Below are 13416 nucleotides of genomic sequence, written 5' to 3'. Positions count from 1 at the left end.
AGGTAGTCAAAGAAGGCTATTGTGATTTGGATTTGCCAGAATTTTGCTGCACATGTGATTGTGGGTAACATAGCAAAACAATCTAAGTAATTTGGATGCGATTTTCATGCCTTTCTTCATTTTGTCTTGGTTTTTAAGAATCTATAATAGAACTTCTATACTGATGTAATGTTTGTTTTACATAAAATTCTTTGCACTGAAATTCTGTAACTAGAAGTGGATACTTGAGCATATACTGTGAGAAACACTGTTCATTGATAATAGTTTTCAGAAACAGTTATGTTTGCAGGGAGGGGAAGGACTCACACAGAAGGGACTGAAAATCTGAAGGAAGGTTTATTTATGTGTTTCTCTTGTGATCAAGGTTTTCCTCCCTCGCCACCATAAAAGCACTCTGGAAATTATCTTAGGCTTAATATTACAGTAAGTTTTTTTCAAATCCAGGCAATGCCTTTTTGTGGGAGACTATTTTAGCCACTCAGATTAGGAATCAGCAGGACTTTACCTTTCAAAGGGGGAAGAAGGACATCTGTCCCTGAATGAAGAGGAGAAGGTGTCACATACCCAGTTTAGTGTGAGATTGGTATTAGAAGACTGTGGTGGTCACTGGCCCAAACCTCCCTCTCCTGAGTCTAGTGCCTGGAGTGACGCTTCTAGACCTGCCACTTAAAAGGCATGGTTGCCGGCCCCTTGTCAGCCACACGTCTTGTCAGTTTGCAAACCATGTTCCCCTGTGAGAATTAGTAGGACTGCAAGTCTGCAACCTGAATGTCCTATGTCCTGTGGCTTTCTCACAGTCTAACATAAGGGTCAGCAAACTATGACTTGGCAGGTTAACTTGAAGAATCATTTTTACATGTATCAATGGTTGAAAAAAACCAAAAGTTTAATATTTCATGACACATGAAAATTACAAAATTCTAACTTTAGTGTCCGTAAATAGAATTGTTTTGTTTTTAATGTCTCCTCATTTACATGCTGCTTGTGGCTGTTTTTGTGCTGCGGCAGCAGAGTTCAGTGGTTGGGAGCCCATATGGTCTGTGTGGGCCTGAAGTTTGCCATCCCCCAGTCTAACGTGCCCCCTCTTACTGCCTCCCTTCAGTGTCTAAACAAAGTCTGGCCACTGAGTATACTTGAAGCAGCACATTCAGCACTGCAGCCACTGGGAGGGGGGCAGGCCGGTGGGGGACTGGCAAGCACAGGCTCAATTGCGGCCCTAGAGAGGAAACACCAGGGATGCAAGGAGAGGAGGGGCAGGAGTCTCATCCTGCATCACTAGACCACCCCCACCCCTTCAGCTTTAAGGAAAAGGGGCTGCTCTGGTGTAGTGGACACTTGACCCTTGAACGACATGGCTTTGAACTGCGTGCAGATTTTTCCCAATAAATACAGAACTGTAGTGTATTTTCTTGTTCTTAGGACTTTCTTAACACTCTCTTTTCTTAACTCTCTTCTTAACTTTCTTAACTCTTCTCTGGTTTATTGTAAGAATAGGGTGCAGAATGCACACACAGAGTATGTGTTAATTGGCAGTATATGTTACTGGTAAGCCTGACAATCATCAGTAGGCTATGAGTAGTTAACTTTCTGAAGAGCCAAACATTATATGCAGATTTTTTGCTGCCTTAGAGACGGGGGGTCAGTGCCCCTAACTCCTGTGTTGTTCAAGGGTCAGCTGTACCTCATGCTTCTGGGACGGAAATTGACTTAAAGAAAATAAGTATTAAAATGTAGTTTTCTCTTAAGAGACAATCTCTTTACCCCTTGTCTTAAAAACTTTTAAGCTATTTCTGCTGTGAAATTGATTTGTGTAGAATTTTCCAGAAATGTGTCTTTTACTTATATGGAAGTACTTAAGCCTTTATACATAACTTTCGGCAAGCAAAGGAGCAGGAAGAAAATTACTTTCAAAGCTTTCCATGCTATCTTGTGGACTGTGTGGACTTACATATGCAGATCGGACATTAGTTATTAGTTAATAATCTACAGAGATGATTAGTTATCTCTGAGGAGATTTGTTAGGCATGAAATCTGCCACCTGCTGAAACAAGTCCTTTCTTTTTTAATCCTTTTTTCACAGAAGCAATAATGTGTATTTAATTTTAGGCTTTTCTGTAGTTAGGTGTTTTAATTCCCTATATCCCAGGTAGACATTGGAGAGTTCTTTTGTGGGGGGGGGAGTTTAAGAGTAGGGGGAATGATGGGTAAGGTACTCTCCCATTCTCCAAAAGTGTCTATAGTGGTACTCTAAATTAGCCTCTGTTATTTTGGAATGTTGGAGAACTAAATATACCTTTGAGTCATCTGACCTGACCTGTAACTTTGCCAGAAATTTATTGATGTTCTTGGTAATTGATGGGCTTAGACTTTGCATCCTTAATTAAAGAGCTGCTCTATGGCTGTAGGCCTCTCCCTACAAGGTACAAAGATGCGTGCTGCCACTGGGGAAGCAGGCTGATGGTTTTTATGCTAACTAGAGAGGTTACAACAGATTCTCAGTGTTTCCTCAATAACATGGGAGATATTATGTCAAATATATTCATTTATGCAAGTCATAGAAGATCACCCATTTATACTTAAGAATGTTAAGGTACTGAGGCACCTGGATGTCTCAGTCACTTGAGTGTTCAGCTCAAGTCATGATACCAGGGTTGTGAAATCAAGCCCCGCAGTGAGGTCCATGCTGAGTGGAGCCTGCTTAAAATTCTCTCTAACTCCTTCTACCCCTTCCCCACTTGCTCACACATGCTGTCTTTCTAAAACAAATCAAAACAAAATTAATTAAATTAAAATAAAGAATGTTAAGGTAGTAGAATTGGTTACAATAATAATAACAACTGTCTTTCATGGCAGATTCATAAATTTGTGTGAATTCATAAGCTAGATATGGGTGTATTGGGGTGCTGAGTGGCTTGGTCGGTTGAGCGTCCAACTCAATTTCGGCTCAGGTCATGATCCCAGGGTCATGAGATCGAGCCCCACATTGGGCTCCATGCTGAGTGTGGAGCCTGCTTAAGATTCTCTATCTCCCTCTCCCTCATTCATGCTTGTGTGCTACCAACCCCCCCTTAAAAAAAAATAAAAAATATAAATAAAAGAAAAAAGATATGAGATGTATTGGCCATCAAATTCCAGGATTAACACCATTTTCCTTTGAAGGTGTTAGCATAAAATTAGTTCAAACCAAAATTTGAAAGTAAATAACTGACTGTTCCAGACCGTTTTGTTACCGATAGAGCATCACATTGTCTGTTGACCTTTTTTTCAGTTTTAACCAAGTGCTTCTAATGCTGCTTCCAATGCTGACTGTGTTTCCTTAGCCCTGGGCCCTTGGTAGCTACCTGCATTTAGCACAGCCAAGCTAGTGTGTGAATGTCTGCCATCGGTACCCTAAGGATGACCAGGCAGAAGGCTGTAGGTGACAAATCCTGTGCCAGTTGTAACTGAAAACCAACTCAGGTGGTCCAGGTTTCATGTAAAAATTTTTAAAAGAGCCCCCTTTGAATCACAGAAAAATAAGCTACCCAATGTACCTCCATATATTCTGGGCATAAAGTTTTAGCATTTTGTCTGACTTGATTTTAGCAAAACTGCTAAAATCCCAAATGTTCTGTTCCTGATTTTCAGATGGTTCGGCATGGGGAAGAGAAGGTTGTTTTCCTTATCCATTGTGTTTTTTATTGTTTTTGATGCTTCCTTATTAACTCTGCTTTTTTTCAGATGGTATGTTTACACTTCTTTCTTTTCTGTTGACAAACAGGTTGAAAGGATTGTTGACAAAAGGAAAAATAAAAAAGGGAAGACAGAATATCTGGTTCGGTGGAAAGGCTATGACAGTGAGGATGACACCTGGGAACCAGAGCAGCACCTTGTGAACTGTGAGGAGTACATCCACGATTTTAACAGACGCCACACTGAAAAGCAGAAAGAAAGCACACTACCCAGAACAAACAGGACCTCTCCAAACAATGCCAGGAAACAGATCTCCAGATCCACCAACAGCAATTTTTCCAAGACCTCTCCTAAGTCACTAGTGATTGGCAAAGACCACGAGTCCAAAAACAGTCAGCTGTTTGCTGCCAGCCAGAAGTTCAGGAGAAACACAGCTCCATCTCTCTCAAACCGGAAGAATATGGACCTGGCAAAATCAGGTATAAAGATACTTGTGCCTAAGAGCCCCATTAAGAGCAGGACCGCAGTGGACGGCTTTCAGAATGAGAGCCCTGAGAAACTGGACCCCGTCGAACAGGGTCAGGAGGACACAGTAGCACCAGAAGTGGCCGCCGAAAAGCCAGTCGGAGCTTTACTGGGCCCTGGTGCAGAGCGAGCTAGAATGGGGAGCAGGCCACGAATACATCCATTAGTGCCTCAGGTGTCTGGCCCTGTGACTGCGGCCATGGCCACGGGATTAGCTGTTAACGGAAAAGGTGAGTGTCCAGGTGAGCTGCTCAGTGGGCAGCATCCCTGTCGATGGCCACGGGCTGTTACTCAGCATGCTGGTGACTTTTTCAAGGTGTGTAGGTGCTCCTTCCATACATGCTGGTCCTGGTCCGGAGAGCAGGCCGATGAAAATCTGGGGAACCTGCAGTCTGTTTCTAACAGACATGCACTGGAACTGTGAGAGGTGCCACAGCCTCTTTCCTCACTTGAAGCCTTTAGCATTTATGTTTTAAATCGGCTCTCGCTATGTGTTCAGTGTGCGTCCACAAACCGTACCACCATTTAGAAGGCGTCTTGCTCTAAATCGGTTATGCTCGGTAGTTTTCCTTTATAACAAGTTTGTTTATGAACATTTATGCATCTCAGACACTGAGTCTCATGTTCAGGGTCCGTCTGAATTTTCTGAGTGTGACCTGTATTGGGTCATGATCCTTAGATTAGAAGTCATGATCCTTATTTTGCTAACCCATCTACATAACCAGCAATTTCTTTCAGTGGAAGTACAATGTACCTTCAGGATTTGGGCTTTTGTTCTCTGTAATGGTCAACTGTTCGGATCCCACTGTCCCTTTTACAGAATAGGAGTCTGTTCAATTGGGATGGTATTTCCTGTTTTGTTTCCACTCCTGCTCTTGGATTCTGCAGCTTAGTTGGTTGAACCATGGCCTCCCCAGCTTCTCAGACGGTGCAGGTGGGATTATCACGGACAGCTTCCATCCCCTTTGCTTCCCCCATGCCTCATCTAGCCACCCATCATTATAGAATTCTGTTATGGATTTCTCTGCTGTAAGCCCCACTAGCTTTCCCTTACTTGGGGCCCTAGTCACTTCTTACCTGCCGTAGCTTTCTCACAGGTCTCCCTGCTTCCTGCCTTTTGACAGTTCCCATCCATTTTCTATAATTATTGGATGGGAGGAGCATCCCTGCCACCAGTCAGACCGTACCACCGTTGCTGTAGTTCGCAAGCGTGCTCCTGAGTCTCTGCTTGGCCCGCACTGCCCTCTCAGCTCCCTCTCTCCACGTCGGCACTCCTGCTGTCCTCTGCCAGGAGCATAATGCCTCCCCTGCTCCTCAGTCACCCCGGGACCTCCCACTACGCCTCTGATACAGGGCCCACCTGCTTTTGTGTCCTCTGGTCTCCTATGCTGCCCGCACCCTCTGTGTAGCAGAACTGTGATCATGTCTGTCTGCCTGTCTCCCCCAACTCACCCTTAGTAGAATGAAAGAAAGCAAGAGGGAAGCTTATTTCCCTCCAAAGAGAAATGCTCACCTGAGATGCCACTCTAACCATCTTGCTGTGGTGCATCAAAAAGTTTTGGCTTAGACGTTTGTGTAGCAATGAGGAAACGGAAATCCAGGGGTTCCCTTGGGGCAGTAAATTGCCATCTTGCTAGTGTCTGTCAGATAACACACTTTACCCAAATGCTGCTTTTCTTCCTTACTCCAGGAGTTTTGCCCTCGCCTGGAACTTGTATGAGCTTATTTACCGAGCTGACTTCCTGAACTGTTGGCCTTGCTCGTAGACCCGGTTTTCTTTTACGTTGTTGTAAATGAAGGATCATAGAGGTTCAGAGGCAGAAGAGACTTTATCAGCCATCTGATTGCATGCTGCTTGTCACAGAGAGGGGAGCTGAGTCCAAGGAGATTGTGATGTTCAGAGAGAACTGAAGGCAGAGATAGAATCAGAACATGTTTCTTAATTCCTACTCCTGTGTTCTCACCATTTCTTGCTGCCTCCACTAGACCGGGAACATAGACTTCTCTATTGATTACTCAGGGCCAAGCACTCTGCTGGGCTCTTATCTAGCAGATAAGGGCAGGGCTTGGCAACCAGCCCACTTGCCTTTTCCATATGGCCTGCAAGCTAAGAATGGTTTTTACACTTTCTAATGTTTGGGAAAATCAAGAGGAATAATATTTAATGCCATGTGAAAACATAAGAAATCAAAATTTTTGTGTCCATAAATAAAGTTTTATTGGAACACAGCCACATTTCATTCATTCACTTATGGTCTGTGGCACTTACGGTCAAGGACAGAGTTGAATCGTTATGACAGAGACTGTATGGCCTGCAAAGCTGAAAAAATTGACAGTCTGGCTCTTTACAGAAAAAGTTTGCTAAGTCTTGCTCTAGGAAGTCACAGTCCTAGGGCAGTATTTTTGGAAAGTAAAGGGATACAAAAGACTTTAGAAGATCTGTGGTTCCCCTTTATCCACAAAAGTTGTGTGTACATTCATTTTTATGGGTGATGGGGCGTGATTTTCAAAACTTTTTTGACCCTTTAAGTTTCCACGTTCTGTTTTTACCACAGTTACGCAAGCTTGGCTCCCCTCAGCAAAGCCTTCAGTTTTGTATAAAACGAGGATATTGGGTTCAGTTTAAATAAGGAGTTAGTGACTTCCTTTTTTATAACTATTCCCATGTCAAAAAATTATTAAATGTCCATAAAGGTGGCTTTGGTTAAAACCACCACGGATATGTAAGCATAAAATCTCAAATTATTTTATCTTGTTCTGTGAAGGTAGGCAGGTTGATTGGGACGGGAGTAACACTGTATTTCCAAGGCCCTCATGACCTCCTTTCTCTCCTGACCCTGAGTCCTATATACTGTTGAGAACACTTAGACCAGAGAAAGAATAGAAGCCGCTCGGGAATGTTTTTAGAACAAAAAAAAAAAAAAAAAAAAAAAAGAACAGTGGTAAATGACATCCCCAATGGCCATGATCTAAATCAGCTTGAAGATTAAAAGGGAAAAGAACCATCTCCTCCTCCCTCCACAGCCTACTGTGGGAGTGTCCTTTCTGAGCAAAGCATGATGGCAAAAAGCAAGTGGTGTCCTAGACAGCATGGCCACCTACAGACAGGTACTCGGGTGGATGAGTGCCTCTGCTTCTCTTCACCCTTCTCCTTTGCAGAAAGATGCTTTTGTTCCCTCCTCTGGTGAGTAGGCTCCAAGAAGGGATCTGGTTTTGCCAGGGCTGAATCCTCCCGTGTCCTGAGCAGTGCCTGTTCGTAGCACATGCTGCCGGTGTTTGTCAGGGAACGAGTCCAGTAGAAGGGGTACTCATGGAAGACAAAGATGGTATAGTGAGTTCTTGGCAGCCCTGTCACCAGATCACACTAGATGTGAGGGAAGAAATGCTATTGAAATGACAGGGTACAGAGGCCAGAAGCACAGAAACATCCCAGAAAACCTCTTACTCGCCCTTGGGGCGTTTCTTTCCTGAGAGAGCAGTACTGAAGCCGCATCAGCTTGCTGGTCTACACTCATAATCTCTTAAAGTCGTTGTTTGTTTTTACTTTCCACATTAATTTTAGAGCTACATGAGAAAACTGATTTGTTTTTTTAAAACTAATTGAAGCAGATACTCATGGAGTCACTGGGGAATGAATCATCTCTTATTCAAAACATTAATCATGTGTGTATGAGGGATATTTTTTGCCACCAAACACAACAGATATTTAAATATCTGTTAACCAAAAGAGTAAATGTTTCTGGAGAATTTTAACACACACGATTACTTTTACAGAATAACCATATGTATATGTGGCTTGTAACTGTTTTAAGTGTGAAACAGGTTTAAAAGATGACTATATTGCTTCACTCAGAAATATGAAAAAATCTTAAATTTAGGTGATGTGGCTGCCTTCTTTCTACTCTTTGTTAATGATAGTATTTTCTTGGTCTTTTAATTGCCTAACGAATTAATCCTACAAAAGAAGCAATTGCTTTTATAAACTGGATTATTGTTACTTTGTTCTTTTGTGAATTCAAATGTATAACTGATCATCATTGTACATTTGAGAAAATACTGTTAGCACACATTTTAAAAAATGAGGTCTAAACCTGATCAGTGTAATTGCATAGAAGTTGATGGATATGAAGTCAGACCCAACAGATTCAGGAGGAAAGTGGGGAAATACCTTAACATGCCTCAAGTCTTTTATTCTGTGAGCATTTCTATTGAAGGAGGCTCCCAGGAGCAGTTGTTTAGGAAAATATGGCTTCTTCTGAGGAGCTGGAGTGTAAGTTCCTCTCAATAAGAATATGAAGCCTGATGATCTATCTCCCTTCTCTGCTATTATCAGGGAAGATGTTGTACCAAATCAATAGCTCCACCCTTGGAAGAGGCCCCCAGTCCCCCAGGGCCATTTGCAATTTCTGTGCCGAGATTGGAATTTAACTCAGAGAAAGGGAAGAAATCAGGAGACCGGTGGCAGAAAACAGCTCAGCAGGGCCTCAATAGGACATGTCTACTCCGAAAGCAAAGGCTAAACATTAAAAATGTGCAACCATTTGCGATCGACATAGAGCCAAGGCCTTTCAATGAACGGGTACTTTCGTTTGCCAGTTGTCTGGTGAGTCAGGCCCTTTCCATGGGTCCAATGGAAAGGGCCTGACTTTGGAGATCGGTTTATTGATCAGAGTTCGGTTTTGTGTGAAGTACATCCAGACACATCATCTACTATTGCCAATTTGGATTTCATTGAAATGGGGCAGACACTTTGGGACTTACAAATCTGAGTGCACAGTCCTGGAATTTTTTCATTTTTTCCCATTTTCTCACTTACACCTAATTTGACCGCTATTTTCACATAGAGCCTTTCCAGGACATTAGACATAGACATCAGCTCACCTTTTGTAATCCTGTCTCCTATCTTACGTAAAAATGAATTGAATATGCCAAGTTCACCTGGACTAAGAAGTTTCAGGGATCAACCCAGCCAGCTCTGGACCAGCACACATCCCAGCAAGAGCAGCCGAGACCCACCTGCCCAGCGTCTGTGCTGCTGGGGAGACTTCCCCTCCCCCTGCACTTGCAGGGTTTTATGGTATGTTCAAGGACAGTTAGGACTTGGGGCAAGGGTGACCCAGCAAACCTACTTCAGAGCCCTTGTGACTGTTTAGTGTTTGCTCTTCATTTCCACTTTCTTATGTTTTCCTATACCAGTGATTCTCAAAGTGTGGTGCCCAGCATCTGGGTGATCTGTTAGAAATGCTCATCCCTGCGCCCCCGCCACACCTCCTGAACTAGAATCTCAGCTGGGTCCAGCAGTCTCTTTCCCGAGCCCTCCAGGTGGCTTTGGTGCTCGCCAAAGTTCCACAACTACCTTCCCTGTACCGTGCTTTCTTTTAAGTTTGGTTTTTATGGAGGAAGATGGGAAATAAATAAAAATACACAACTAATTTCTTCTGTTTATAATATATTTTAGATTCTTTATAGTTAGATTCCTGTTCTCTCGTGAGGTTGCTTATTAGCCTTATATATCTTGATTTGAAATTGTCTTTAGACTTTTGTTACTCTTTCAATAAATATTTCTAATTAGAAATTTTAAATGACAGAAAAACATTATAAAATAATTAAAATGTTTCAAAGAAAAAAAGAAAAGTAGAAAGCCCCACCTCCTGCTCCTACTCTCCAGAGATAACTGCTGTTAACAGTTTTTTCCTTCCAGAAATTATATAAACATGCACATCTTTTAAATACATCAATGGGCTCATACCTGACATATGGCTCTACAACTTAGGGTTTTATTTTTAATTTTGATACATTTAGATATATTTTCATATCCGTGCAAATAGCCCTTCTTCATTCTTCTAAATTGATTTGTGGCTATTTATTGTGTGACTATATCATACATACCTCCTAGTGGTGATTCAGGGTCTGTATTACTCAGCAGGGGGCACTTTGGCATTTGGGCCTGGACACTTACTGGATTAGCATCCCAGGGCCTGCCCTTAATAAGGATCCTAGTAAAGGCCTCAGACATTGTGACAAAGCATTGTGTCTGTTATTCCCATCTGCCTGCGCAGGGCCCTGTGTCTGGGTGCATCCACGAAGTGAGAACCTTAGCGGTAGACATTGGGCGTGTTTTCCACATAAATGAATACATTTCATTGACACTGCAACAGCAGAAATGTTAATGCACCTCCTGCCTTAAACCTGAGTCATACATAGATATTATGAATTCTTACACAAGTTGTTAGAAGTACGTTGAGCAAAAGAGGACAGTTTACCATTACCTCCTCCCCTCAGAATACCATTTACTTCAGAGGGAACATTAATAGTTTGACATGTGTCATTTCAGACCTTCTTCTCCATATTCACATCCTTTGGTATGGAATCCTATAAGTTCTGGTATTTGCCTCTTTCATTTAACATCATGTTGTGGAGAGCTCTCTATTTTAAGACTCTGACTCTACCTCACTTGCTTTGAAGTTTTAAACTTGATTGTTTTGTCTTTTTTTTTATATGATTTCAAATTTATGGAAAAGTTGCAAAACCAGTAAAGAAGAACCCATACACTTCATCCACATTCACCAGTTGTTTTCAGTTTGCCTCACTGACTTTCTCCCTCCCCTGGGTGTGAGTGGATGTTTATACACTCACATATCTGTATGTGCATATACATTTTTTCCTGACCCATTTGCATGTTAGCTGGAGACTCACTGTTGTAAACACTAGTAAAGTACAAGACTGTAATTAAAGATTTTGCTAGATGTTGCCAAATTGCTCTCTAAACAAGCTATAAAGATTGTGAGTGCCTATTTACCTATTGTTCTTAATCAGCTTTTCAATATCTGACAGATATTTAAGGTAGAAAACTGTTATCTCATGGTTTTCATTTTAAAGCATGAAAATTCTGATTTCACAGGTTGTAATTGTTTGTACTTACTTTTCTGTTAATTCCCTTTACATTTTCTCTTGCCTATTGAAGTGGGGGGAGGTGCACAGTTCCAACTTTTCAAAACGTGAAGACTTTGTGAATGTGTGTGTCATCTCTGCCAGGGACCACATTAATCTCCACGTGTTTGAGCTGGAGAGTTCACACTTCTAATGGGAGCATTTCAGAAGAGGTCAATGACTTTTGGTTCCCCCAGCACCCACTCAAGGACTGAGAACTTCCATGCCAGGGGTTAGGATGAATAGTGCCATCTGGTCTCTGCCTTAAGATACTTAGAAAAGTTTAATAAGAAAACTTCAAATTAATTCCCATTAATTTTATCGTTCCTGCTCAGTTTCTAATATACCAAAGTGTATTTTATTAACTTAGAGTTTTACAATTTAAATGAAATCTGGATCCCTTAGGTCATATGTCAGAAAAGAATCTGACTCCAGTTCCTGCAATCCTGCTCCTCCTCCTGAACTTTGTAACTGACTGGCACAAGGACAGAATAAAAAAGTCACCCAATTCAAGTGAAATTCCTATTTTTGAAAATACTTGTTCTTGTTGATACTTGTTAAAAGAGGATTGAACACCTGATACAAATCCCGCTTGTCTTCTGCATTCCCATTTTTATTGCTGTTGTCTTTAGCAGGGTACTAGCCTTCTGGAATATTCCTCTAATGACATCCTGTATTGTAGGGGCAAGAGCAGCTATGGATACACAGTGTACTGGCTGTCTGGTCTTCTTTCCAAACATGCTGTTCTGTTGCCTTTGCTCTGTCTTCTATGTCCCTCTAACATTATTCTCCCTCTTTCAGAGAATGCTTATTTTATAGATGAGCCTGGTTGTGAAAGAAAAAGGAATTTGGTAAAAAACAAAATCACTCAGCAAGTTGGTGGGACAGAAGGTCCATATTATAACCCACTCCTGAGTTCAGTTCTTCTGTGTCACAGTGGCAAAAGGGATTTTTTTATAAGCCTAATTCACCCTGTTGCCAGAACTACATCACAGGACTTGTTCTCTGTCAAGTGAAGCTGAACTCAAATTGGCTTAAACAGGCAAACAAAAATGCCATATATTGGCTCAGGTGAGCAAGTCCCAGGCACAGCTGGACCCATTGCCTGAATGGATCCATGCCCTCTCCCCCTGTGGGCTCTCTTGGCTGCATTCATGCAAACCCTCCCCACAGGGAAGGCACGTGCCATCCACAGTTCTAGCTGGCATCCTAACCCTCTCAGCAAACCAGGCAGAAAAAAGTCTTCTCTTTCCCGAAGTTCCAGGAGAGATCAGCTTCATCCACACTCTGGTTGCCCAAGGGAAACCCAGGGCTGTTAACAGTAAGGGTGAAAGTAGAGACTGAGCTTTTGACAATCACAACACAATTAAGATTACTGAGTACCCTTAAAATATAACAGCGCTTCCCTAGGTTACAGAATATCATGGCTGTTAAATATTGAATAGTAAATGAATAGTGATCATTTCAGTCCATGTTGTAGCTTTTGGGCAGTCCTCTCAAACTGAACATGGTGTCGTCTCCCAATACACCTAGGTGTTGCTTACAAGAACGAACTCTGTGTTTGCCTTTTCATTTTCTATTTTTGTGTGTAACTGTGTGCTCTTCTTCCTTTGTAGTTGTTAGGGCCCTGTGTTTGGGGGCACTAGGCACTGTGTGTATGTCCTCCTAATTTGGTAGGTCACCGTTTACAAGGCATATTTCTTAATTACAAATGAGGAAAGGCTGTGTTTGTCAGTTTATTAGGGGCCTCTTGAAAGAAGACACTAAGGAGTCCTATTCCCCAAGGTGCTTTTGCTTTGGGTGAAGTCTTATCTCAAGTGGCTTGGACACCTACCGAGGCTGGGTAGAGGAGAGCTGATTCCTCAGAGGAATCTCTGAGAAAGTAAAATCTGGCAGAAGAAATCCAGAGAAAGATCCAGAACAGAAAGACAAACTCAATAAAACTTCAGATCGTAGAATGGGAAAGCATTGTAGCAAACATTTTAATCTCCTTTAAAATTTCCTACATTGTCTACTCCCATTGTTTACATACAATAGGTGCTTAATTAACATTTGTATGGGAGTGAATGAGTTGTTTGAGCAATTTTTTTCACTTCTACTTTCATCAGTAGCGTCTGTCTTCTAAAAAGGATTTGTGTGAAGAGGAAACAAGGTCTGTGAGGGTGGTTGGGAGAAACTGCCAAGGAATTAAGGGCCAAGGCAAGTTTTGAGCTTGCTTGCAAATAGAGAATGATATGTGATTCTTGGAGCTGGGAAAACCGAAGAAAACATCTGTAGGTTAATGGTGCA

General features: G+C 42.0%; 1 protein-coding gene across 6 annotated transcripts in view; it reads left to right on the top strand.

Annotated features, from left to right (window-relative positions):
- CDYL (chromodomain Y like) overlaps positions 1-13416 on the top strand; it is a 244828-nt gene that overhangs the window by 167879 nt on the left and 63533 nt on the right. For 5 of the 6 annotated variants that reach the window (XM_058733141.1, XM_058733140.1, XM_058733139.1 and 2 more), the window contains one exon: positions 3761-4427. In XM_058733141.1, the coding sequence (XP_058589124.1) occupies positions 3761-4427 (667 nt within the window). The remainder of the gene's footprint in view (positions 1-3760; positions 4428-13416) is intronic. The other variant, XM_058733144.1, reaches the window with a different exon arrangement.

Source organism: Neofelis nebulosa, chromosome 6 (genome assembly GCF_028018385.1).
Source record: "Neofelis nebulosa isolate mNeoNeb1 chromosome 6, mNeoNeb1.pri, whole genome shotgun sequence".
Lineage (NCBI taxonomy): Eukaryota > Metazoa > Chordata > Mammalia > Carnivora > Felidae > Neofelis > Neofelis nebulosa.
Note: the sequence above shows the minus strand (reverse complement) of the source record. Positions and strands in the feature narration are given on the sequence as shown.